General features: G+C 27.8%; 2 protein-coding genes and 1 non-coding gene across 4 annotated transcripts; all 3 read right to left on the reverse strand.

The window, feature by feature from the left end:
- Positions 1–83: 83 nt before the first annotated feature.
- Positions 84–9,056, reverse strand: LOC130809616 (wax ester synthase/diacylglycerol acyltransferase 11-like). Its single transcript, XM_057675351.1, has 7 exons — positions 8,686–9,056; positions 4,596–5,186; positions 4,279–4,345; positions 3,207–3,319; positions 2,104–2,313; positions 1,434–1,571; positions 84–643 (listed from the first exon to the last, which is right to left on the reverse strand). Exons 1-7 carry the CDS (start codon positions 8,959–8,961, stop codon positions 461–463), a joined length of 1,578 nt encoding a protein of 525 aa, XP_057531334.1. The 5' UTR covers positions 8,962–9,056; the 3' UTR covers positions 84–460.
- Positions 9,057–15,838: 6,782 nt separating this feature from the next.
- LOC130809618 (wax ester synthase/diacylglycerol acyltransferase 11-like) lies at positions 15,839–25,486 on the reverse strand. Of its 2 annotated transcripts, XM_057675353.1 has the most exons (8): positions 25,231–25,486; positions 22,644–22,925; positions 19,825–20,436; positions 19,135–19,201; positions 18,554–18,672; positions 17,971–18,180; positions 17,302–17,439; positions 15,839–16,675 (listed from the first exon to the last, which is right to left on the reverse strand). In XM_057675353.1, the coding sequence occupies exons 2-8, from the start codon at positions 22,893–22,895 to the stop codon at positions 16,475–16,477; spliced, it is 1,599 nt and encodes a 532-aa protein (XP_057531336.1). In that variant the 5' UTR covers positions 22,896–22,925; positions 25,231–25,486; the 3' UTR covers positions 15,839–16,474. The 2 variants fall into 2 exon arrangements, with proteins under 2 accessions (XP_057531336.1, XP_057531337.1); XM_057675354.1 differs by lacking the exon at positions 25,231–25,486 and having other exon boundaries at positions 15,840–16,675; positions 22,644–23,098.
- TRNAA-CGC (transfer RNA alanine (anticodon CGC)) lies at positions 23,357–23,429 on the reverse strand. Its single transcript has one exon. It is a non-coding gene; the product is annotated as a tRNA-Ala (tRNA).
- Positions 25,487–26,229: the final 743 nt, after the last annotated feature.

Below are 26,229 nucleotides of genomic sequence, written 5' to 3' on the forward strand. Positions count from 1 at the left end.
TTAATAGTCGAAATATTAATTAAATAGTCGGAATTCATAATCATGCACATACTCGCTACAACTAAGTTAGATGCGGTAAAAAATCCATAAATTTTCTAACATATTATAATTCTTTTTTAATGATCACAAAATGAAACACAACCACACAGCATTTGACTAATTTAACATACATATAAATTTCACGTCATCATACACATGGAATAAAAATTTGTTCATTTTCAATAGGCACATACATAACCATCTAAATTGCTATATTTTAGTTCTAATAATTTATACCTAAAAATATAGCATAATAAATGAGACGAAAAAAATAATTCACAAATGGTGGGATTTAATGCTACCTTAGATAGCAAAGATAGGATTGGTGTTTACGATGGTGGTCAGTGTTTGCAAGGATGGGGCCGGGTTGTTGGTGGCGAATGAGGTAGTGGCAAGTACGTCCTACGATTGTTGCCTACCATCAATTAGTTGGCATCGAATTGTCTTTTGGTAGACAACCTTGTTTAATAACAGCATCCTTGACTAATTTGAGAGAGTCAACAATGTCATCACACAACTGATGTGGATCAGGCACTGCGTGTTCATCAACTGCCAGAACTATTGTCATCTTATTGCTGTAACTTTGGAAGTTTATCATCACCGGCTGTAATAATTTTTCATTTCTCACTCGTTAGTATATCATAATCATAAATTATCATGTGAGACAGTCTTATTATAAGACATTTTTCATATATAGGTTTAAGAAAATCCAATTCAGTCTTGGGTACTCAAACAATGAGGAGAAGATATAACCCACAGAAAGTTTATTAATAAAACCAATTAGTAATACTAGAGTTACGTCTAAAGTTTATAAAATGACAAATCATCTCTTATTTTTCCGATGTAGAACAACTTAAATGTCAATAATAATCAACATTTTATAATGATAAATTCATATAAATGCTCCAATCTTTCAATTTTTTTTTTCAAGTTTTTCAATGCTCAAACTTTATCCATTAATAGCTTTAACTACCTAAAAGTTTGAATGTCCAAAAAATTATTTTCTCGACCTTTTACATATATTTAGCATTGTCGTTAGCAATTAATTACTTCAATTACTCCTTTGAATTCATTACACAATATCTCTAAAGTTCTCACCTCGATTTGTTTATTTAATATTAAATTTAAAGTGTGATCATGTGAAAAAGGTTCGATTCAAAAATATATTTAATTGAAAAAAATTGAATGTAAGTGCTAAAATTATTTAGTAAACACAAATTTTTGTACAAAATAGTCTTTCTATTAAATATATTTTTTATACTTGAGTTAAATAACTCAATAGTAAAAACTTTAATTTATAGGCTTTTTGTTTTGAGTTCGTCTCACCGTGAAACGTGAAAAATGATCCCTAAATTAAAGAGTGAAGCAAAGCAAGAAGAAGTTGGGCAACTTACATGTGGTTGACCATAAGAAGAAGGGGCAAGAAAGCTGAGTGGAAGCCCATAGAAGCCTATCTCTTCCAAAGGTCCTGCTAAATTCGAGAAGGCTATTGTTGTATGGGCATTGATGTTATCGGATATTCCACTTGCAACCTACAAATTTTATATCAAACCTAATTGTAATCAAAACCATGTCCATATCACAACATTAATGAGGCCTTTATATAAGCGTGTGAGAGTATATAATATATTATGTGAATTCAACCATCAATTTAAGTTGATGTTTATAGTTGAGGTCTTAGGATATATTATATACTCTTACATGCTTCCTTACATGAGAGCCCATTAGGCTAGAAGGGTGGATATATACAGTCGCTGAATATTCCACTTTAAATGAGGGGTGATTGAGATTTGAACCCATAACCTCTTGTCACGCTGACTTCTGATACTATGTCAGGAAATCAACTCAACCAAAAACTTATTAAGATGATGGTTGAGGCCTCTAAATATGTTATATATTCTAACACGCCCTCGCACGAGAAGCCCTTTAGACTAGTGGACTCTTTGATTAAGCCCATGTAATTTTGCATGTATTTTACATCATTAATTAATATGAAATGACAACAAATATTTCTATCAATAATTATCACACAAAAATTAAATAAAAGGAGAAAAAAAATGATACCTTAGATCCAAAAAATTTCATGACAATTTCGGCCATGAAAAAAGTGTAAATGGCCTCTAAAGAATGCTTCTTTTTATCAACGGTGGTCTTTGCTTCTCGGACGTAATTAAGAGGATCATCATGCAATCCAAGCTTAAATGGAAGAAGAACATAACCTAATGCATTTCCCCATTTTACTTCTGCATCTTTCTCCATCATATCAGCTAATGCCTGCATATAATGTGACATATTCAGAAAATGATAATTTTATTTTATTTATCACATTCATATGAATTTATATACACAAATTCACAAATTTTCAAATGAGACGGTCTTATAATGAGACTATGTATATTTGACTGGCCCACTATAATTTTAAAGTAATCTTTTTTATGATCTTTAAATAATCACTTATAACCTTAGTGATCATTTGCAATATTACAGTAACTGCTTAGAAAAATAGGCTAATTATATGCATTTGTCTAATTGTAAACGGTCTCATACAAAATGAGCTGATTTATATATCTTCGTTCTTTTTATTATTTAAGGATCTTACTAACAAAAGTCCCTTGAGAAGTTTGTTAATAAGGATATAATATTACCTAATATAGCATAATATTCAGAATTTATCATTAAATCATGCTTCAAAATATATTATATTATATAATATTTCTATTTTTTTATCTTGTTTCTTAATTTACTTTTATAAATATATTATTATTTTTGTTAATGAATGAGAATAGTCTTCAGACATTCGTTAACTTTTACCTTTATTAAATTGTAATATATATGGGAAAATTTAATTTCTTGAAAAAAAAGTGATATAAAAAGATGAGATATTGCAACTTTAAAACCTAAGAGGTAGATATCTTATTTGCATACCTAAAATCATTGTTAAGTTTTAGGTTGAATCGGAGTTTTGACATGATATTAAAAATCAACGCGACGAAACGTCACGTACTCAAAAGACTTCATAGAAAATATCATGAAATTACAACAATACAATCAGTAGCTTAAATTTTTAATTCAATATATAACTTCACATTAATTACATTATTATCTTTGATAAATTATAATAAGATATTGTAGTCGATAAAAAAGAAAAACATAGTAAAATGTTTCACCTGAATTCCTCCTGAAGGTCGTATATTGATGAGAAGAATTGATCTAAGGCGAATGTTCTTAAGAAACTTTTTGATTTTTGTTTTATCAACTCCATGATTTTCCTCATTATTAGCTAGCCACGCAATAATTATAAAAGAAAATTAGTACTCCTATTAAAATTTAAATGAATAAAACAAAAGTTCATCATCATAAATCATAAATAATCATCATCATGACGTTACAAGGGCGGAGCAAAGATTTTGGAGGCTCTATTTATTTTTTCAATTTTTTTTAAAAATGGAGCCTTTTATTATATCAAAGATAAAAAAAATTTCCACTTCAAGAAAAATAATTCAAGAAAAAATGTATTATAAAATTAGATTACTTTAAATATAAAAGAAGTTTACAAGCAAATCACTTAAAAAGTGTTGCTCGGAATCAAGCTTGAATAGCACCATTTAATATTTGAGGCCCCTTATTTCGAGGGGCCCTAGGCGGTAGGCTACCTGGGATGCCCCAAGAGCCACCTATGTCACGTTATTATATATAAAATAAGATAAAATACCATTTTTCTAACCTATATACCTAGTGCATAGGTTTAAACAATAAATTTAATAACTATTTTGAATTTAATAAAAAATATCTTCTAAAATAAGTAATAACATTTACCAATTTATTATCTAAACAGATATGCCCAATACATAAGTTAGAAAAACACGACATATAAATTTATTACTAAATACTAAAACATATATTAAATGCAATAAATTTATTGATTAGTGTTTTATACTAAAGTTATGTTAAATTGGTTACAATATTACAATATAATCTATATCAGTATAGAGATTATAAAAGTCTTGTATGGACTTGCTTCACACTATTTACGTATGAATCAACCTTAAAAGATAATAAAATAGTAAGTATTTTCACTTAACAAGTACAATCAAGTACAATTATTGAGAAACACTTGCTATTATTAGGTTGGTACATACAAAAATAGTGAATAAGTCTATACAAGACTTTTACATATGGATTTTGCTACAACATTATATTAGCCGAACAAAATTGTCTTGATTAAAATGTAAAACTTACCATAAATCCTGCTAAAATACCGAGATAAACCAGCTTGTGTGATTCCAAGTGCGACATCATTGATGGTCTGTATATTTATTAAACTCTTAAGATATGTCATATACTCGATCGTATCTACTATTTAAGACTAATCACATAATGAATCAGACTCATGAAAGGCAAAGTTTCCTCAAATCGGAAGAATAAGTTGTAGAAATAATTTTGACAAATCTTTTAACATGATAATTTATTTAATTCGGTTCAATTTAATTAAATTAATCATGAATTTGATTAATTAATTAATTAATTGTTTAATTAGCGGGAGAAAAACGACTTACACCACCAACAGCATTCTTCACAAACTTCATATCATCAAGGCTAAAACACTTGAACACAACACGTCTAGGGGCATTGGGTCCTCTTGGATCACTTTTAAGAGGAGAAGTATCCTTCAAAAACCAAGCAGTTGCTATAAATAGAAATATGTCCATAGTAGTGTTCCAAAACAACCTTAAAATGGACCATAATGTCACAAACATTGCAAAAACGAACCCCTTTATACTTTTGTTGCTCACGTTATGATCCATTTTTGCACCTGGAATCGTAGGCAGGGCTGTAGGGTCGGATGTTTTACGTGTAAGGGCTAAGAGTAGAGAGACTAAGGACGTACCATCACCAAGTGAGTGATGTATACGAAATATTGCAATGCCCTTAACATCATCCGATTGGGGAATGTTAAGGATATGAATCTCCCAAAGTGGTCTTGACTTGTCTAGGCTTGATTTGCTTAGGTTGTGTAAATAGTTTTCAACATAATTTTGGGGTGATTTTATGTTTTCTAGGTTTATGTTTGGAACTATGATGTGTTGCTCTAGGTTCACTTGTGTTCTTTCCCATCTTAGTTCTTCGTTTTTGTCCGGATCACCTACCTGCAGATATAAAAACATATTATAACAACATAAAATTTTATTTCAAGTGTTGTTTATGATAGTACTCAATCAATTTTCTTAAATTTAATGTCAAAGAATATTGATGCGAATATTAAGGAATAGTTTATTTGTTGAGAGAATAAGACAGAAGATTTAAATTATTGCATCAATGATATTGATAGAAAGAAAAAATGTGTGAAGAGAGTTAAAAAGGAAGGTGGTGAAATACATTTATATTTGCTATCAAAGATTAATGCTACAAATGATAAGAATTAATACCATGTATTTTTGTCATAAAATCTCAAATAAATACTATTTAAAGAACTTTAAAACCTAATTATAAGTTATATATGCTACCCTTATGATTAAGACTAATTAACTTTTTTTGAAAGGGTTAAGACTAATTAATTAAACCAATTTATATGGCTATTAGATTCTTTTTGTTTGAAAATATATGGCTATTAGATTAAGACTAATTAATACGCAACCAACAAGAGATTTTTGTTGTTGCTATCATCATTATGGATGGGCAAGGGTTTAAAACCCTATTCAGATTCTGTTGGATCCTTTGTTATTTTTAGAATAAAAATTTCTTTTTTTTTTAATTTTAAAAATTTAGATACAGATTCGAAATCGAGTCCTAAAAGTCCAATTTAAGGTCTAAACATAGAATACTCCTTTTTTTAAGGTCTGGATTCGAGTCTAAACTCAGCTTTAAATTTAGAGTTTGGTTAAGGGTCTAGTCCAAACCAAAACCCTAAATATATCACATTCGGGTATAAACACAGCCTTAAAATTAGAGTTTGATTAAGAATTTAGTTCAGATTCGAACCCTCAAAATATCACATTCGTTGATAAAAGTCATTTATAGCCATTAATTCCAACTATTGCATTTATAACTTAACCCCACATTACTCATTTAATATCAAAGAAAATTTCGATATCATCCACCAACAAATCACATACTAGGCTAGCTACCTAACCAAATCTACCCATTCCTTAATTATCAAGTACTTTGTACACTCTATAGGAGTTTAAATATTTTCTTTCTTTATTAGTTGAATCTTAATAATATTCCCTTTTTGAGACATTCATATGCTATGAATTTTTTATCATAATCATGTTCACACTAGTGACTCTTTTTTTTTGAATAATTTTTGCCACTGTATAAATGAATAAAAATATATATACTAGGAGAAAAACATACCCTAGAGATTTAGTAATTAAAAGTCCAAATATTTTAGTTAAAAGTTGTAATCGGTAATTTCAGATTACTAAAACAGAAACCCCTTTAAAATAAATTCAGTTAAAAGGTTGAAATTTTTTACAACTAAATCAAAATTAAAACCTTTAAAAAAAAAAAACTTAAACCTATAAAATTAAATTTTCCAAAAATATATCATACTTTCATAAATCAAACATCTACCACACTCGTTTCACTTGCTTTTGTTTGCATTGATTCTAACAATTATTTAGCAGAGACAAGTGGATTAAGAAACATGAAACATAGGGAAATCTAGTCTCAAGTTTATCTACATTGACTCTAATTATTTGATAAAAAATCATATTAATATTAAAAAAATATTAGTCGAATTAATTCAATATATGTAAAGAAGTAAATATTTATTCTATATCATTATCATTTTATATTAAATTCTGTAATATATATCACAAAAAAATTAATTAAATTGATTCAACATATATATATAAGTGAGTATTCATCTCATTCTACATCATTATCATGGATTCCTTGCCCATACATATAGATAAAACCAGGGATAAATAAAAAAAAAAGACGCTTGAGATAAAATTTAGAAAAATTTACCAAGAATAATCTAACCTATTCGTGATTTTCCCACAATAATTCTATCTATTAATTAGTCATGAATAATCTCAACTTTAAGAGGTATTTGCCTAGTGTAAACTTGAGTAATTCAATGACCTACTATAGTAGGTAATTCACCAAAAAAGTAAACTGAAAATTAATTTAAAATTAGAGAAAAAATTTTAAAATTTTACACAAAAAATTCTAAATAATAAAAAAATCATAAATTTTTTTTAAACATTTTTTTCGACATTTTATTTTAATTTATCTTTTTTTAAAAAAAATAAAACTTGCTATAGCAAGTCATCCGGTCACCGGGTTTACTCTAGGAAAATACTCCTCAAAGTTGGAATTATTCATGGTTAATCAATAGGTGGGATTATTGTAGGAAAATCACGAATAGGTTGAATTATTCTAGGTAATTTTTCCTAAAATTTATTACTTCCTTGTATTTTAATTAAATGTCTCATTTATTTTTTGATACTATTAATTAAACATTCTTAATTTATATTATTTTATTCGAATAAGTTAAAACACTATAAATCAATAGAACTTATATTTAGGTTAACTTTTATAATTTTAACCAAATATAATTGAAAATATTAAAAAATTTAAATAGTGCATCGAGTGAGCAAAACTAAATCCAACATTTATAAGAGGGAGTATTCAACATCATCATTAATATGGATTGTCAGGACTCAGGTATATTTGATAGAATCTATGACAAATTAGAAGACAACAAAATGTACTGAAGTTGATGACTGTGTATACAACGACTCTAGAGGCTTTAAATATAATAAAAACAAGCTCATCCTAAAGTTTAAGTTAATTGTTCAAACCTACATTATCTACTCTAATATGTCACTTGGAATAGAACATGAATGCTCTATATACTCTTTTCGTACATGATGCCAAAAATACTCCACTTGTGTTTTGATTAGGGGCGAGTGAGATTTAAAATCGTTACTACTTACTGTCACATTGACTCTAATATCATGTTAAAAAATTAACTTAATCAAAAGCTAAGCTAATGATTAAGAATCCAATTTATGTCATATTTTCTACAAATGTTATATAACCTATCACTATACTATGTATTAATTACAATTAAGTACGCATAATAATTATGTAATAGTCACTCTTCATTTCATATTTTTGGTTATGTTAGGAACGTATATTCCAACTGTGGAGAGAGAAATTTTAAACATGATTTTCCATGGATACAAGGTAATAATATATACATATAAGATCTTGTTAGATTCGCCTCGATGTATAAAATTTTATATATGTAAAAATAATATTTATAAGGTTTATTTATGTATAAATGATACTTCCCGTTTTATTATATTTGTTATATTTGACTTTTTATGCAATTCAATATGTTATTTTGATCATTTATATATTGAATTATGCATAACTACAAATTATAAAAATATCATAAAAATTTGTGATTAGACAATTTAAACAAATTCCTATAATTATATTTTATTTACATATTAACCGCAATATATAATATTATAAGGCTGAACGATGAATAATGTTATGACTGTAATGTAGCAAGTATTTCAGCACAAAAAATGTAATACTTATAATATACTTGAAGAGTGCGTAAAAAATCAAATGTAACGAGGATCGTAAAACGGGGTGAATAGTTAGGAAGAAATGAGTGATTACCACAACACTAGAAAAACGAGGGTGCTTCAGAAGAGTACTTGGAAATTTGGCCTTTATAAGATCAACACTCACAGAAGTCTTGAAACCCAAAATAGCCAAAACATGCACGTTAAAATCTGGCTTATGAAATGCAACTGAAGATGGACTTAATAATTCTATCCTTTCTTCAATTTCCTCTTCTATAATTAATCCTCTATTACTATTTATCTCTAATTTTGGCATTAACGCATTTTTCATTATTCCATTTTTTTTTCTCCTCCTAATTACATACTCCATTTTTCTAGTACAAATAAATTAAAAGTGGATCAAAAGAGAGAAAAAAAAGAAAAAGAAAAGTACAATATTTTATATAATGGAAATGTAATTTGAGTAAATAACAAATAATTTAGTTGTTTTTATAGCCTACAAGAAGCTCAAATTGATAGATATTTTTCTTGGTTAGATCAATTATTTAAAGCATTTAATTAGGGGGTTGGGAAATTATCCATCTATTAAATATAAGATGAGACTAGGTATTTATTATCTTCTCCGTTTTTTTTTATCTTCCACATTATTATAACAGGTTGTTTTAAAAGTTCTTCCACTTTAGAATACTTTTTATTTTTAAAAGGTTTTTATTTCACTTTTACCCCTTAAAACCCCCCTTTTTCTTTTAATGTACCCCTTTTCTTTTATTTATAATTATTTTCTCTCTCATACTTTCAATACAATCATTACTTCACACTACTATTTAATTAAAATAATACCCACTACAACCTCATACTTCCAATACAATCATTATTTCACACTACTATTTAATTAAAATAATACCCACTACAACCCAAAAATTTTATCTTCCTTGATATGAGTGAAAAACCTAAAGTGAAAGATCAAAAAAGAACGGGAGAGTAGTTGATAAAATCATTAATTATTGAGAATACTATTCTTCCACTTGTATATTTATGTATAAATAGTTAGCCGTCACAGTTTTATCCTGATTTGATTACATATATGATAAGAATTTATTTGATAAAATTTACTTTGTTGCTTTGATTTTAATTTATTTTTTATTTTAATTGTTGTTTTAATTTGAAAATTAACAGATATATGTATTAAAAAGTAAATAATTTTAAAGAATTTAAATAATATTAAAAAAACAAACTTTTATTTACATATTTAATTTTTAATATATCATTTCATACCAAGTATAATCATAACCAATAAATTCCACCGAATAGCAAGTTCTGGTGTTATTTCCAATATATTAAGTTTAAAAAATTAGGACCATTTGTTCATGTGAACAAATATAACAATAAAGAAATTAGAGGAGCCTAAGTGTGAGACTTGGCATTTTTAAAGTATAAATAATAGTGTTATATTCAACGTGTCTTGGTCCAAGTTTCTATTGCTTATGATGAGGAAGGCCATTAACTCAGGGTTTGTGATGTCCTGTCCGCTCAGGAAATTGGCTGAGGAAAAGTAAATATATTAAATTGAGATAGAATTATTATTATAGCCGTGGATACGTAATATTAGTTATCTGGATTTTTTTTATAAAATAGTTAAATTACTAATAGTACAAAACAAATTGGATATTTATTATAATTTTATTACGTCTTAAGTTTTTAGGGATCCTTTATAACTTTCACTTTGAGGCTCAAAAATAAATTAGACAACTCTAACTTATTATGAATGTCAGCATTGGATAATACGAGGTGTACATCCTTATAAGACAAGGAGATACGTACCATTTAAAAATCATATGGCCAAGACAAATCCTGAATAAATTATAGTGTGGTCTGATTTGATTAAAATTTTAGACTTTTAAATTGATTAAAATTTAATTAACTTTGTAAAGTAAGTGTTTAATTTGATAAATCATAAACAAACAAAATATATGCAAATATTAATGTTATTAATACTTTGACTCAATCATGGTATTAATAAAATTTAGCTGAACTATTTAGCTCAATATATAATTGAATTTGTATAGTGATTTGAAGCTTTTAGATAAACATTAGTGAATATCTCTTCAAACACGACCGGGCCTAGGGGTGGGTGAGAAGAGCCACTAGCCCACTACCTAGGGTCTAAAACTTAATTATGGTAAGAAAAAGAACATGATCTTGAGAATTACATGAAAAAATCATGAAAATTCATGTGAAAGAAAAATAGAAAATGAGTTAAAGAGAACAAAATATTATGAATTTTATGGGGGAATTATTATTTTTAGTGTACCCTAATTAAATTTAGCTTTTCGATTGCAACAAATATTTGCATTTTCTAGATAATAATTGTCTTTGAATTGGATATAATATTGTGTAATTTTGTTGAATTGAGTATTTTATGACGTAATTTTTTAGTTTAAGTGAAATTAAAAAAGAGATAGTTCTATTTTTCGATGAATGAATCCATGAAAATGTCTGATTCTAATTTTGTAGCTCAATTTTCGAGGTTGTTGCGGATGATTTAGATTTGAACAATTGGGACTTACTATAAGAAATTTAACTTTTTGCGACATTGAATTTAATGGCATTAATAAAATGCCACTAATTCATATTTTTAATATAATAATTATTAGTTTTAATTTAAAGTTCCTCCATAAAGTGATTTAGTGACACTTTATTTGGTCTTTAGTGGCATATGTAATTATTACTTTAGTTTATAGTAGTATCTATGAATAATGTCATTAGATCCTATGTCGTAAAAAGTTTTAATATGATTTTTTAATATGCTGCTAAAGGGTGTAATAAAATATCACTAAATCCTCTATATATATATATACTATTAGCAATTTAAAATAGAGACATAAATCCTCTATATATATTATTAGCAATTTGAAATAGAGACATTTAAATTATATGCCGCTAAATATATTCCACTAAAAGCAAATTATGTTGTAGTGACTTCCGAACTGAAAACAAAAAACGATGGTTCACTCAGATTGTAGAAATACAATAATTTAAAAAAAGGATTCCGGCCCCAAAAATAGCATGATCAACCCTAAGACATCAAATATTAATCATTATTTTTCCAATATTGATTCAATGATAATTTTTTGAACCAAATACAATATAATTTAAATTAGATTGATCATTTAAGTTTGTAAAAATAATTTTAAGCTCAATCTGAATTTAATTAGATTAATACTTGGTATTATCAAACCGAGTCAAGCTGAAAACTGAACTTTGAATAAACCAATTCCAAGTTGTTTACAGATACTCTTAATAATGTTGATACCCAGCAACGTAAAGCATGACCCACCAATACAAGTTCAACAAATTGATTAACAAATAAATTTGTACCTATACCTACCATACCAATTTGAACGTACAAACCTACAACTTATCTCTATTTTATGGATTTTATAATATTTTTTTTATTTAGGTCTTTTCTATAAAATTTGCAATATATTTATTTTTATTTGCATTTTAGAATTATGGGAACATCCAACAAGATGTGAATTAAGTGTGGGAGACAAAAATAAAAAGCGGCTATTGAAATATCATGTGATCGAAGTGTGTCTTTAAAGTTACATGAAAAGTTTTATCTAAAGATCATTAGACGACTAACACTAATATAGGGATCAGAATATTGGGCTTTTAAAATAAATTACATAAAAAGATAGGAGTAGTAAAAATGTACACATAACTTAAAGAAATAAAATTCAAAAACGAAGATATCACTAGAAAGGGCTGAAGAGTTCCTAATATGGAGAAACAGACGAAATATACTCGTAAGTCGTAATAAATATTATGGGACACAGGCATTATGCATTACTAGATTACTCTTCCTTTGCCTGGCGGCTGCCTGCCCACTAGACATGAAATTAAAGAACTCTAATTAAAATCTCTATTGTATACAACTCTCTTTTGGTTTGATCTGAATTTACGGAGGTCTGATTTTTAATTTGATTTGATTGATTTGATTCAGTCTAATCTGATCTGAATCTTTTTGATTTGGTCTGATCTGATCTGATCTGATATGATCTTATTTGATTTCATAAAGTTATTATTATTATTATTATTATTATTATTATTATTATTATTATTATTATCATCATCTAATTAAGAAACTAAATAATAAATATTAATATTATTTAATTAATTAATTAATTAATTAATTAATAATAATGTCATTAACATTATTATAATTATTAAATAATCATTTATATATTATTATTATTATTTAATTAATTAATTAATTAATTAATATAATATTATTATTACATTATTTATATTTTTAACATTATTATTTATATTATAATAATAATAACAATAATAATAATAATAATAATAATCATGATTTGATCTAATTTGGTCTGGTCTGATTTGATCTGATCTGATCTGATCTAGTCTAATCTGAACTTTTTTGATCTGATCTGAATTGATCTGGTATGGTCTGGTCTGATCTGATTCCAATAAAAATAAGTAATAAGTTCAAAAAATAAGTTGAAGAGAATAGACTCTAAGTGAATGTTATAGTCAAATAAGCTGACTAAATCAATCAATAATCAACAACTAATTGTCAAACACGTCCAAATTATGCAATATTTATTATGGTATGTACAGTTTTCATGTGTATAAATTATGTTTTTTTGTTGCAATAATGAGAAGGTACGAGAATTGTTATTTGTGTAGAAGGGTCTTTAAAAATTATTAAATTATTAACGATGCTAAAGCGTAAATCCTAATACTATATAAAGTTGTCTATATCAACTAAATTTAATTAATGTGAGATATCATCTTTAATAAAGTACAATTTTCTCGACTCTATTTTATACGAATTAACGATCTATAAAATAATATTTTATCGTTTGCATATATTATCCTCCTTGATTAACACAAATCTATTTGCATATGTTTCTATAAATCAAAATAAAAATGTTGGACGAACAAAGTAATTCAGCTTAAATTTTATTTTGAACACTAGTGAGTAGTGACACACTTTAGCCGCATAATTATTTGATGGTGGCTTTGAGTTTCAACCACTTACATTAAATATTATACTTCACATCTTGATCAATAACTTCGTTTTGTCAAAGTTAATCCAAGTTGCTAATCTACTTTGAAAGTTGAAACATTCGCTTGCAAAAAGTTCTTCAAATCTTAATTTGCAACATCTATGCAAGTATCATACTTCCTCCTATTCACCTCAAAAGTTCCATTTGATTTTTCATGGATTTTAGAGAGAGTCAAAAGTGGAATCCTAAGGGTAAGAATGAGAGTGATATTATTGGGTTTTAATGTAAGGGAGAAAAATTAGTATGGGTAATAGAGGGTATAATTGAAAATATGATAAAGCTACTAAGGACATAAAAGTCAAAAACCCATATCAAAAATAAAAATGGGACAATTAAGGTGACTTGACCATAAAAGAAAATAGGACACATAAGCTGAATAGGAGAGAATATGTACCAATATAAAATTCATAATTCATATAGTATATGTCTTTCTTCGGCTTTGTTGGACCTCTTGAGTTTTGATGATGACTACACTTTATTTAAACGAATATGTTTTTAGAGATTGTGTGCAGGTCAATATCCGGTCGTGATTATGATCATTGAAAGTACCTATGACTTGGTCTATGGAAATGTACGTGTCAAAAGGATCCAAAAGATGTTAGAAGAGTATATCGCTTAAGATGTCAAATATAGACAAGAGGTCTACTATTCCCAAGTTTGATGTTCTAAACCGGAAATTGGAGACAGCGCACTGTTCCTGGATTGGAGTCGGCTTAAGACGTGCACTGAAATTCTGTTTATAATTATATTTTCTATTTTTAGTTGATGTATTAATTAAAATTAATTTGTTGCATTAATAAATTATTAAAGTTAATTGGCAAAGTATTTTCCAAAAATATCTAACTTTTTTATAAGCCTTTATTTTAGGGTCTATATTTAGTGAATAATTAAATTGGCTAAATATAGGAACACCAGCTGATATTAAGGAAGCCTTAGCTATTGTTAGAATAACCATCCCTAATATTAGTAAAAAGGTAACTATCCCTAATATTAGTAAATAGGCAACCGTCCCTATTATTAGCAAAGTATAACCGTGTCTATAATTAGTTTAAGTACCCGTGGTTATTATTGGAAAAAGAGAACTGCAACTAATTTTAGTATATGGAAACTGCTGCTATTATTTATAAAAGGGAACAGTAGCTGATTTGCCTATTGTTAGTATATGGGAACAACGGTTATTATTAGGATAACCGTGGACTGGAATTTGTCAAGATAAATATCTATTTTTTGATATTAACCGTAGGATGTCCTTGGATTTTAAGATCCACATTATTCTCCTTATTATTTGGGATAAGGGAATAGTGGTTGGTTACTTCCTTTTTATTAAGGAATTTAATTCTATAAATAGAGATCTATTCGGATGTTCCTAAGTAGCTAACGTATGAGCTTTGATATTTCATACGATATTTTTGGAATATTTACAAGAAATATTTTGCTTTAAAATTGCCAATTAATTTTATAATATTTTCTTATACAACTCATTGATTTTATTTTTAAGATTTTATCCTTTTTGTAAGGGTTTTTGAGTGATATTTGTAATTACACTCGGGTGAGTCTAAGGGGTATTAGTTAGCTTCGAGTGAAGCTAGTGAGGAGATTAGCCTTTACTGAAGCTAAGATAGTTGCTTTGAGTGAAGCAATAGGAAAGAGAATTTGGCCTAGTGGAGAACGCTTCGTGTGAAGCAAGCTGTTTAATGTAATTGTAACGAGTTGCCTTAAACATAGTGAAGAATTTAGAAATTCCGTGGGGTCGTGGTTTTTCCTTCTAATTAGGCCTTGAAGGTTTCCACGTAAAATCGTGTTGTCTCTTTCATTATTTCGCTCTAAGTTTAAGCTTTATTCATTTTATTTAATTCCGCAAAAACAGGGCAAAAACGCTTAAACTTGTAACAACAACAATTCATCCCCCTCTTATTGTTGTTTTCATCTCTAACTCGGTCTATTGGCTTAATTTAAACACTTTAAACTTACTTTTAAATTTCTAACTTTAACCTTGGCCTCATATGTAATCTTGAATTCTTGATCATTAACAAATACAATGCACTATAAAACTTCTTAGTATATAGGTCATATTATCTCATCTACGACAAGTGCAAATCGAAAAGGATTTTGCCTCCTCTCCTTTAATTAGTAAAAAAGGGATTGTATTAAATGGTCTCACACAAGAGTAGATGATAAAACTTTTACTATAAAAAGTATTCGTATAAAAGTTTAAGTTACTCAAGCCTAAAATAACAGATAAATGGGTTGATTGTACGGTTTGTCTTATAGTGAGACGGTCTCATACAATGCATTGTTTTGAGGTAGAATTGTATATGGGCCAAGAGATTTACTACAAAGTGTTGCAGGCCCAAAAATATCTTCAAGTGGGTTTTGACTTGGACAACTATATTTCATAACTCACTAAGATAATGGCATAAATAAAGAAATATCCCAAAATGGATGAAATCATCACTAAGAAAAATGCAAATATTATACATTTCAAGACATCAATTTTGTAAGGTACATTTGGAGCTCTTTCTTGCTCACTTATGAAGAAATTAAAACAAAGGACTATATAAAACAAATATGAAAGGATTTGACTTTTCTTTGGATTAAAAAAATTAAATCGCAAGCTAAATAGAAACAAATATTTCTAATCGATCGGCTGTGAATTATGTTAGAGTATATAATATATGAGTCTCAATTAAAATCTTAAATTAATAATTGAGGCTTTAAAATATGTTACATACTCTATAATCAGATGAGACACCGGATATCATAGTATCTTGCGTGATTCATTACTTGTCATTGCTCTTTCCTTGATTCAAGTCCATTTGTTGCAACATGATCCTTAGAAAGACCTTTTGCTATTACAGCATCCTTAACTAATTTGAGAGAATCAGCAATATCTTCACACAATTGATGAGGATCAGGAACAGCTTGTTCATCAACAGCTAGAACTATTGTCATCTTGTTGGTATAACTTTGGAAGTTTACCATCACCGGCTATACACAAAATAAAACAAATATCATTTTTAGGACTTGTTTGGTTGCGATTGAAATTAAATTTCCGTGAGAATTTATAATGCACGGGAATATAATTCCCTTGTTAATTTCCTAGAAATCAAATAATGTTGTTTGATTGACCATGGTAATTTAAATTAACACAGAAATTGACTTTTCATAGAATAGGTTATTTGTTAATCAAACATAATCTATTTTGATATTTCCTAGTAATTTCAAATTCCTATACCACTAAATAGTGTCAACTAAACAAGCTTAAAAAGTTCGGTTAGAGCACTTGAAGACATATCGTAAAAATAAGGTTGTATGGCATCACAATGGCAACGTTATAAAGGTTTTCAAAATAAATGAACATATATTTCTTATGTTGTAAGTAAAAGTATAAAAAAACTGTGTTTGGGCCATGTCAAGAAATATTTTATGATTCAACGATATTTAAGCCGTTATGATAATTGCATCAGTATCGTTACCGGCTTACCGCATCTCCTTTCCATTACCGCGATCGCGATTCTTACTATATTTTTTTATACTTGAAGGTTAATTTAAGTTTTGCGGAAAATGAATTAATACTAATCATATTCAATTTGCGAATTGATCGATAAACTTACACATGGTTGGCCATAAGATGATGGAGCAAGAAAAGCCAAGGGATGACCATAGAAGCTAATCTCTTCCATTGGTCCAACTAAGTTTGAGAAGGCGATTGTTGTATGGGCGTTGATTCTATCAGAAATCGCGTTTGCCATCTACAAACACATTCCATCAAATAAGATTAGCTCCAACATTTTGAACAATAAATCTAATTTATGTTATTGTATACTCCTATTAGATATATGAAAGCTTAACCATAAGCTTAAACTTTTAGTTAAATTGGTTTTTTGACATAGTATTAGAACTCAACGTGATAAAAAGATAAAATATTTCTTGCCAGGCATAAAGAGGGCTGTACTGCACCCACACCTCTATCCAAATGGCTTTCTTGTAGACGTGTTAGAGTATATATAACATATCCTGAGGCCTCAACCATAACTTTAAGCTTTTGGTTGAGTTGATTATTCTTTAAAATGGTATCATGGTATTAGAAGTCAACGTGACAAAAAAATAATATATTTATTGCCAAGTATAAAGAGAGTCGGTATTGCACGCGCACCTCTATTCCAAAGGCTCTAGATCATATGAGGAGTATGTAAGAGTATATAAAATATCCTAAAACGTCAATCAAAAGTTTACGTTTTTTATTGGGTTGGTTCTTTTGACAAACAAATTTTATCTAGTACCTTTTTACCAAACAATTTCTGGACAATATCAGCAATGAAAAATGTGTATAAGGCTTCTAGGGAAAGTTTTTTTCTATCAACGGTTCTCTTGGCTTCTCGAATGTAATCCAATGGATCATCTCGCCATCCAATGTTAAATGGAAGGAGTACATAACCTAATGAATTTCCCCATTTTGCTTCTGCGTCTTTCTCCATTAGATCTGCTAAAGCCTACATTTTTACATGTTTAATCAATATGAATTAAGAAATTATTCATAAAATTTGTTACATAAATGAAAATTTAATTAAATAATAGATATAAATAATTTAATAATTGAATTTTACTTGGTCAATTATAAGTCGAATGCAAAGTAAATAGTAGGAATTAGTATTAATATATATAGTATATTAAGCATAGTGCCAAAATTAGATGGCATCACCATATCGCGACCGTGTTGTTCATATAGGTTTTTGAGTTTACCGTAATCGAAATATAGGCCTTCGTATTGACCACAAAATCATCCATATTGACTGAAAATTCCGTTTCGCAACCTTAATCATGACTAAAACCGTATTTTTTGCACTATAGTATGAAGTGACTCACCTCAATTCCTCCAGATGGTCGTATGTTGATTAGAAGAACTGATCTCAAACGAATATGCTTTGGGGGCCTTTTCGCTTTTCTTGATCTTGCACCGTCTTCACAATTCTTTGCATCATTTTCTGAGCATTAAGTATGAAATTGTTACTTTAAACGGTGATTAGTTTAACTACAGTACTTGTAATATTGTTTTTAATACTCATTATTAGAATAATTCTATGTTATGGTAAAATTCTATTTTTCGAATCAGAGCCATTAAAGTTTACAGATCCAGGTCAAAACAAAGAAACTTCAACCACCAAAATGGTAAACTTTTATGTTATGGCCTATATCTGTAAATTTTGATACTTTGATAGCTGTAATTGACAAAAAGTAAACATCAAGGCTATAATTCTCAAAAGTGCTAAATTTTAAGGCTGTAATTCGCAAAAAATTATTATTAATTATTATTATTATTATTATTATTATTGTTGCTGTTGTTATTATTATTTTCATCTCTGGATTTAAAAATAAACAAGACGACCATTAATGATCAACTAGATCGCCTTGTTTCATGTGAAGAAAGCAAGATCTAAATTGGTTACCAAATTTCCTACAAAGATATCGCGTCAAACCAGCTTGTGTGATTCCAAGTGCAACATCGTTGATGGTCTACATACAAAAATATAATAATTCAAATTTAACAAAAATAGCATTATAAACACTTACTCGTCGGATATTTTATAATTTCACTATAGGATTATCATATTAAAAAATTGTAAAGTGATAATGAAAATACTAAAAATTCATTGATTACCTTAATTATGCAATAATCAGAAAAATCAAAAAAAAAAAAAAAGAATTTCATGAAAACAAATGAGGTATATGCCTAACTTTATAAGGATAAAATTGACCTGATATTTTTATATAGAAAATGTTACAAATGGTATAATTATTTTTTTAAAAATAGCAATTCAACCAAAAATTTAAGCTGATGATTGAGGTCCCAAAATATGTATATACTCTAACATGCCCCCTTAGTTTTTGTGTGGATGTGACATAGGCGCTCTTTAAACTTAGCGCTAAATATCCACTTTAAATGAGGGGTAATTGAGATTTGACCCCGTGACCTCTTGTCACACTGACTTTTGATACCATGTTAAGGAACCAACTCAACCAAAAACTTAACTTGATGGTTGAGACCCCAAAATATATTATATACTCTAACAGTAGATAAACATATAAAAAAACGAATTACTAGAGTAAAAGTGAGGGAAAAAGAAGTGTAAACTTACACCCGAAATTGCATTCTTCACCAATTTCATGTCATCAAGACTAACAATCTTGTACACAACACGCCTAGGAGAATTAGGTCCACCACCCTTAAGAAGAGTATTATCATCCTTTAAAAATAGGGCAGTTGCTAAAAACATAAAAACATCCATCAATGTGTTCCATGACAATTGTACCATCCACCAAAAGGCCAAAATCCATCTCCAAATTAAGCCCATAAAATTAATTTTACGAGTATCATTATCATCATTATTATCATCATTTTCGTGAATTTTTTGAAGGGGAATTGTAGGTAAGGCCTCGGGATTAGAGGTTTGTCGTGTTAGGGCTAACAGAAGCGACATTAGCGACGAGCCATCACCAAGCGAATGATGAATTCGAAAAATTCCGAGGGCTTTGACGTCTTCGGAGAGGGGCAGATGGAGTACATGGATGTCCCAAAGTGGCCTAGATTTGTCTAAGGTTGTTTTGCTAAGGTTGTACATGTAGTCTTCAACATACTTTTCTGGTGACTCTATTTTGTTAGTGTCTATTTCTGGCACTATAATGTGTTTGTCTAAGTCCACTTCTGTTCTAACCCATTTCAATTCTTCTCCTTTGCTTGGATCTCCTACCTGTTTTTAGAAAAAAAAATTTGGTATTAGGATAATTGTGGGCATGTGGGTGAGGATATCCTCTCCCCCTACACAGGGGTAGTCTAAAGACTATAGAGGCCCTATTTACTTTTTAATGTTTAGAAAATTAAGACCCTTTTGTCGACCATTAATGGTGAAATAAAGACTAAAATTTTTGAAAAATATAAAATTGGTAGATTTTAAATCCCTAACCGATAATATCATAGAAAAATAAATCACCAACTGAGCTATATATTATTGCATTAGCGGAATTGAACTTAATTTATATTGGAGTTTCATCCAACATGTCAAATATCCATTAAAGTTTAAAACTTTCCACAATTGTTAATTTATGAATTTGTTAAAAAAAATTTTATAAATTTGTTAAAAAATTTAAGATAAAAGTCTGTTGAATGAAAAATAATATAATATTTCCCTATATGTTTTATGGATAGTTTTTTAAGATAAATATCCATATGAAAATTAGTCAAACATTTCAAAGTCGGGCATTTAAAAAAACGTTATCTTCTATTTAATGCATGCAAGTAAAATTGACATCGTATAAACGTGACAATCTCTAATAAAAATACTTTTTTACCACTCTTTTGTGAGTCGTTGCCTTCAATATTGCAGTTTGAGAAATGATATTTCTATTTTTGTATCAATGGAAAATTTATTTTTTATAATATTGTCCACGTAGGATAGATCTTTTTTTGAAGCCTGCTAGAGAACAAACCGCTAGCTGGGTTTGGCTAATTTTTTAAAAAAGTTTTGTTAATAATCAAATCGCCATCTAAAAAGTTTTATTCTCAAATGACGGTATGGTCAAAAAATAAGAAAAAAAATTCTTTTAGCTCGTTTTACGTGGACAGTATTATGAAAAATAAATTTTCTTTGCATATAAGGTTCCTCTTTTGTAGGCTATTTTTCCGGAGACATCCCTCCTAACTTTTTTACTTTTGTAGTTACAAAAATGAATAGTACCATAGCGGGCATGGGGTATCATAGCCTCTCCAAAAACAAAACTAATTTTCAAAGGAAAGAAATAATTTTAAAAAATAGCAAAAAGCAGTAAATATTATTCTTTTTGTTCTTTTAAATTTATATTATAAAATTAAATTTTCTCATATATTTATATATTTAAGTATTATGATGTAAATTCAAAAAACCATTCACCTCAAGAAATAAAGTTCCTAACAAGCTAAAAACATGTATGATCACACAACCAAGTTTATAAATTATAACGGAAAAGGGTAAGAGAAATATTCCCACGTAGTAATACATTTAGTGCATGTGAAATCACAATATTTTGATAGTGAAATTCCTAATCTAACTATTGAGTGACGGAATTTCATTTTAAAAGGCAACATACTAAATACATAGTTAGGCTTAATCTACATTTATTCCATGTCAACAAATTAATGAATCAATTAATAAACATCAAATAAAGAAATAGGAAAACTTGGCCTCACCAAAAATATATTCCCTTCAATTCAAAGCAAAAATCTCATTTAATTTTTTTAAACTATTTTTCGATCACTTTTTATTTTAAATATCAAAATATAGTCAAATAGAATCTTATTTAATTCGTCTCAATGTAAATATCATTAATATCAATTTTGTATAATTTTTATTTATACACAATATTTTAGACATATTTAAAATTGAATTAGTGTATTAAATAGGGTGCAAAAATCAAATAGGACAATTAACATGATTTAAATGCTTACTATTTCTTTAATTACAAGCTTGAGAGAGTGACTGAGGAAAAAAAATAATTATATAAAAATCAAACTCATCATCTTACTTGAAAAAAAATAACTATATAAAAATCAAACTTATCATTTTATTTGAAAAAGTGACACTTGATCTTCAAGTGTGACAACTATTAAACCCATATAGGCTTCTATCAAAAGAAGTTCATACTCTCATAATTATTTTAACACAAATTTTTTATAAGAAGCTCTCGCCGGTGAGACATGACTCATATTTAGATTAAATAGATTAATAATATAGTTTTTAGTATAATTGACTTTTTGTATGGACTCGTGTCACAGTGAGACGGTCTCACAAAAAAGTAACTGTTATTTTAATTGAGTTATTTAACATATATCTGAAATACTTCTTACGGTGAGATCGTATGATACAACAATTTGTGTGATACAACAATTTGTGTAATAAGATAAGGTTAAGAAAAAGTAAATTACCACAATACTAGAGAAACGAGGATGCTTAAGGAGAGTAAGAGGAGCTTTTTCCTTGCAAAGTTGAAGATCAACATGAGTTTTACAACCCATAATTGCCAAAATATGTACATTAAAATTAGGCTTATGAAACATTGCTGATGATGGACTTAGTGGTTCGTCTTCTACTCTTTCTCCTTCAATTTCCATTATTCCTCTATTTATCTTTACGGGTTTTATCACCCCTTTCTTTCTCCTTCTAATCACATCTTCCATTTTTATTATTATATATTCTTCTTCTTAATCCTGATTAGATAAAATTAATAATAATAATAAAAAAAAAAAGAGTTAGAACATGAGAAAATCAAATAATACTACATGTGTATTACTATATTAATAATATAGTGAATATTATTGAGTTTATATAGAGTCATTTTTATATTATAAAAGAAAAAACTAGAACTTGCTTATTGTTTTAGATTAGCAAAGCAAAATTTGTCATTTATATGCATTAATTAAAGGGAAGTTGGGAAAGTTAATATTGAATGCTTAAAGAAATTAGAAAATGACACGAGTTTTGATTTTATTGACAAGTGTTATATTAAAATATAATTGCTTTAAATGTATTTTTCGTTTGGGGTTGAGTAATTGTAATAAGTAATTAATAGTGATGGGTGGAAAATGATAAGATAAGATAGGATTAACTAAATGTGAAAAAAACATAAGAATAGAAAAAATGGAGGTGCGGGGAATCGAACCCCGTGCCTCTCGCATGCGAAGCGAGCGCTCTACCATATGAGCTACACCCCCATTGTTGTAATGGGGGACTTGATTAATTTTATTATATTTGTCATTGTTAATTAAATCCGTTGCTTTGTTGTTTGTGGTTTAAACAAATTATTCTCATAGTGAAATTATTTCTATTAGACTGGCTCATATATATTTAGTGCGTTGAAGTGGTCATTTATAATTTTACAATGATCATTTTTACAATGATCATTTAGAGAAATAGACTAATTGTATGAGTCTGTTTTATGGTGAGACAGCGTGGTTTGTTTATAAGTATGGCTTGTGGCCTTTTATATTATCCAGTTTTTATAAGTGAAATATTCTGTGTATAATGAGATGATGTTGTGTATGGTTGGTTTGATGCCATAATGGCTGAAAAATAATGCATACTTCATTTTATCTCTATGAAATATGTTACTTGTGTGTTTGAAATGTCCAAGAAAAATATGTCAATTTCTTTAATTCAATTTGGTAATTAAACTTACACGTTTAAATTTTACTCTTTTCAACATCTTAAATTAAAATTAAATCCAAAAAGAAATAATAGCTACAAAATGAAAGACGAATTTTGGTGTTAGTAGGTTATTATTAAATTAAAGAAATGTAAATGGAGTATTGATTGAATTATTCTGAATGATATGTCCAAATGGAGTTAAAAAAAAAATTCTATTATGGTGCTCACTTAAAAATATTTTTCAAAATGGTGTTCATGTCACTAACCTATTTTAATTTTGATTTAGAGTCTTCAAATCTTATTGTGAACCAACTAGAAAATAAAACAATACAGTCTCTAGTCCTCACTAAATTTTATTTTCTAAAAAAGATTTTTCTAAAGAAAAAAAAAGTTAACCATATTTATTTGAATTTTATTTGAAAACTTCAAACATAAAAATTAGACCGACAAAATAATTGGTATATACATCATATAACATGTGATATATAGAATCAATTATGATACAATAATAAAGATACAAAATCGCAACAAAGAATTAAAAGTCAGCTTTCTCCTTTAAATATGTCTAAAATTATCATTTAATTATATGGGTTAGGGGAATTTAGAAAAAAAAAAAGGATTGCATGGTTGAAATATTTAATTAGGACGACATTAGGCAATTCACTTATTTATCTACTTTACTAAAAAAAAGTTGTTCCCAATAAAAATGAGAAAAATCTGACAAAATAAAATTATAATATATCTACTTTATGAGAGGGATCCACCAAGGATAATTTTGAGTTTACCAATACTAAGAATTTTTTGAATTAACGAGGCAGAGTTAAAACTATTATTAACAAATTTTCTAAAAATAAATCAACGTCCAACGATAATTTTATATCCAAACGTTCATTATAACTTTTCTTTTTTAGTTTTTACTATTAGTTTACTCAGATTGATCCAAGTCTCAAATGCATCAAGTAGTTGTGGCTAGCTATAGGAATATCAACATAAGCAATTTTTACTTTTTCATCACAAATCGAAGATACTTTCAAATATTCTTCAATCCCTCAAAAAAAAAATATTCCAACAATTGTTTTAGCTCACATCAAAGTTTTAGAAATTCTAAATCAAAAACAAAGTAGCTTAGTGTTAAACCTTACCTACATGAGCACTACTTTGTAAATTTTTTTTCAATGAGCATTAAAATAGGAATTTTTTTTTCTTTATTAAGACTATATAGGCAAATCATTCTAAATTTCTTGCACAAATTAAAGACATAAGAGACAATAATTCATTATAACATAAATCGTATATATGATTAAAGTGTATAATTAATCTTTCAAAACTACTTATCAAAAAAGTGTACAAATAAATGTTTAAACTTACCTTTAATTTGTTGAATAAAACTTGAAGGCTTGACAAACAACTAAAAATAGTGGTAATATAAGGAATTTGCTTTAATTTCCTCACTTGAAAATAAATACACCAAAACAGGTTGAGAGTTAAACCCGAGACATTAAGTTGAAAACGAAGAACATTTTCCAAGGACTATCACCACACCCTTACCAAATTTAAAACTATAATATATTTATTTAGAGTAGTTTACATAGATTTACTTGTGTATTTCTACTATATGTAGAAAATTAGAAATAATACATAATATATGTTTATATAATACTTATTTACGTAGATTTAATTAATTGTCTTTCTACCAAAAAAAAAAAAAAAAAACACTTTTTAGATAGTAAATATATGTATGTTTGTTGTATCACATGTTTTGGTAGTTTAGTGAGGTGTGGACGTTTGTCTTCCACGAATATTCATATTGACAACATTCAGAGTGTTACGATGAGATATCCATGCTAAACATCAATTCATTATTCATTTTGATCTGTAAAGCCCATTTTAAGCAACCAAAAATGAGATATCCATGCAAAAAATAAAGGTCCTTTTTTGCTTTTTTGGTTGTTAAAGCCCATTATTTTATTATCTTTTTTAAGCAATTTAAGGTTTTTTAAGATGGGAGAACATGAATGAGTGCGAGCTATATACTTTAATGGCCAATAATCGTATTGAATAAAACATATATTTTTTATATTCATAACTTTTGCTACTAAGTATAATTATTGAGCAATTTAAGGTTGAAAAGGAAAAAAAATTATATTTTTGTAGAAAAGTGGGAGAAATTAAGTGAATATAAAAATGTTTTCATAAAAACTGAAGAAAGAATGTGAGTTATGGCAAAAAAATATAGCAAAATTCCCGGAATAAAATATAAAAATATATTAAAATTTGTTAGATGAAGAAGTACTTATAATTTTGAAAAAAAAAATTGTTTAATTTCTCCATTTCTTAAAAAATATATAATGCTTTAAAAAAAGATAT

Source organism: Amaranthus tricolor, chromosome 4 (assembly GCF_026212465.1).
Source record: "Amaranthus tricolor cultivar Red isolate AtriRed21 chromosome 4, ASM2621246v1, whole genome shotgun sequence".
NCBI lineage: Eukaryota > Viridiplantae > Streptophyta > Magnoliopsida > Caryophyllales > Amaranthaceae > Amaranthus > Amaranthus tricolor.

Coding starts and splice junctions, on each gene's coding strand:
- LOC130809616 (XM_057675351.1), bottom strand. CDS start 8,961: ATGGAGTATGTAATTAGGAGGAGAAAAAAAAATGGAATAATGAAAAAT. Junction 3,320..4,278: donor GTATTTTAGCAGGATTTATG/GTAAGTTTTACA, acceptor TTGCGTGGCTAG/CTAATAATGAGGAAAATCAT. Junction 644..1,433: donor CTTCTTATGGTCAACCACAT/GTAAGTTGCCCA, acceptor AAATTATTACAG/CCGGTGATGATAAACTTCCA.
- LOC130809618 (XM_057675353.1), bottom strand. CDS start 22,895: ATGGAAGATGTGATTAGAAGGAGAAAGAAAGGGGTGATAAAACCCGTA. Junction 17,440..17,970: donor AGAAATTGTTTGGTAAAAAG/GTACTAGATAAA, acceptor ATGTGTTTGTAG/ATGGCAAACGCGATTTCTGA. Junction 16,676..17,301: donor CATCTTATGGCCAACCATGT/GTAAGTTTATCG, acceptor TTTTGTGTATAG/CCGGTGATGGTAAACTTCCA.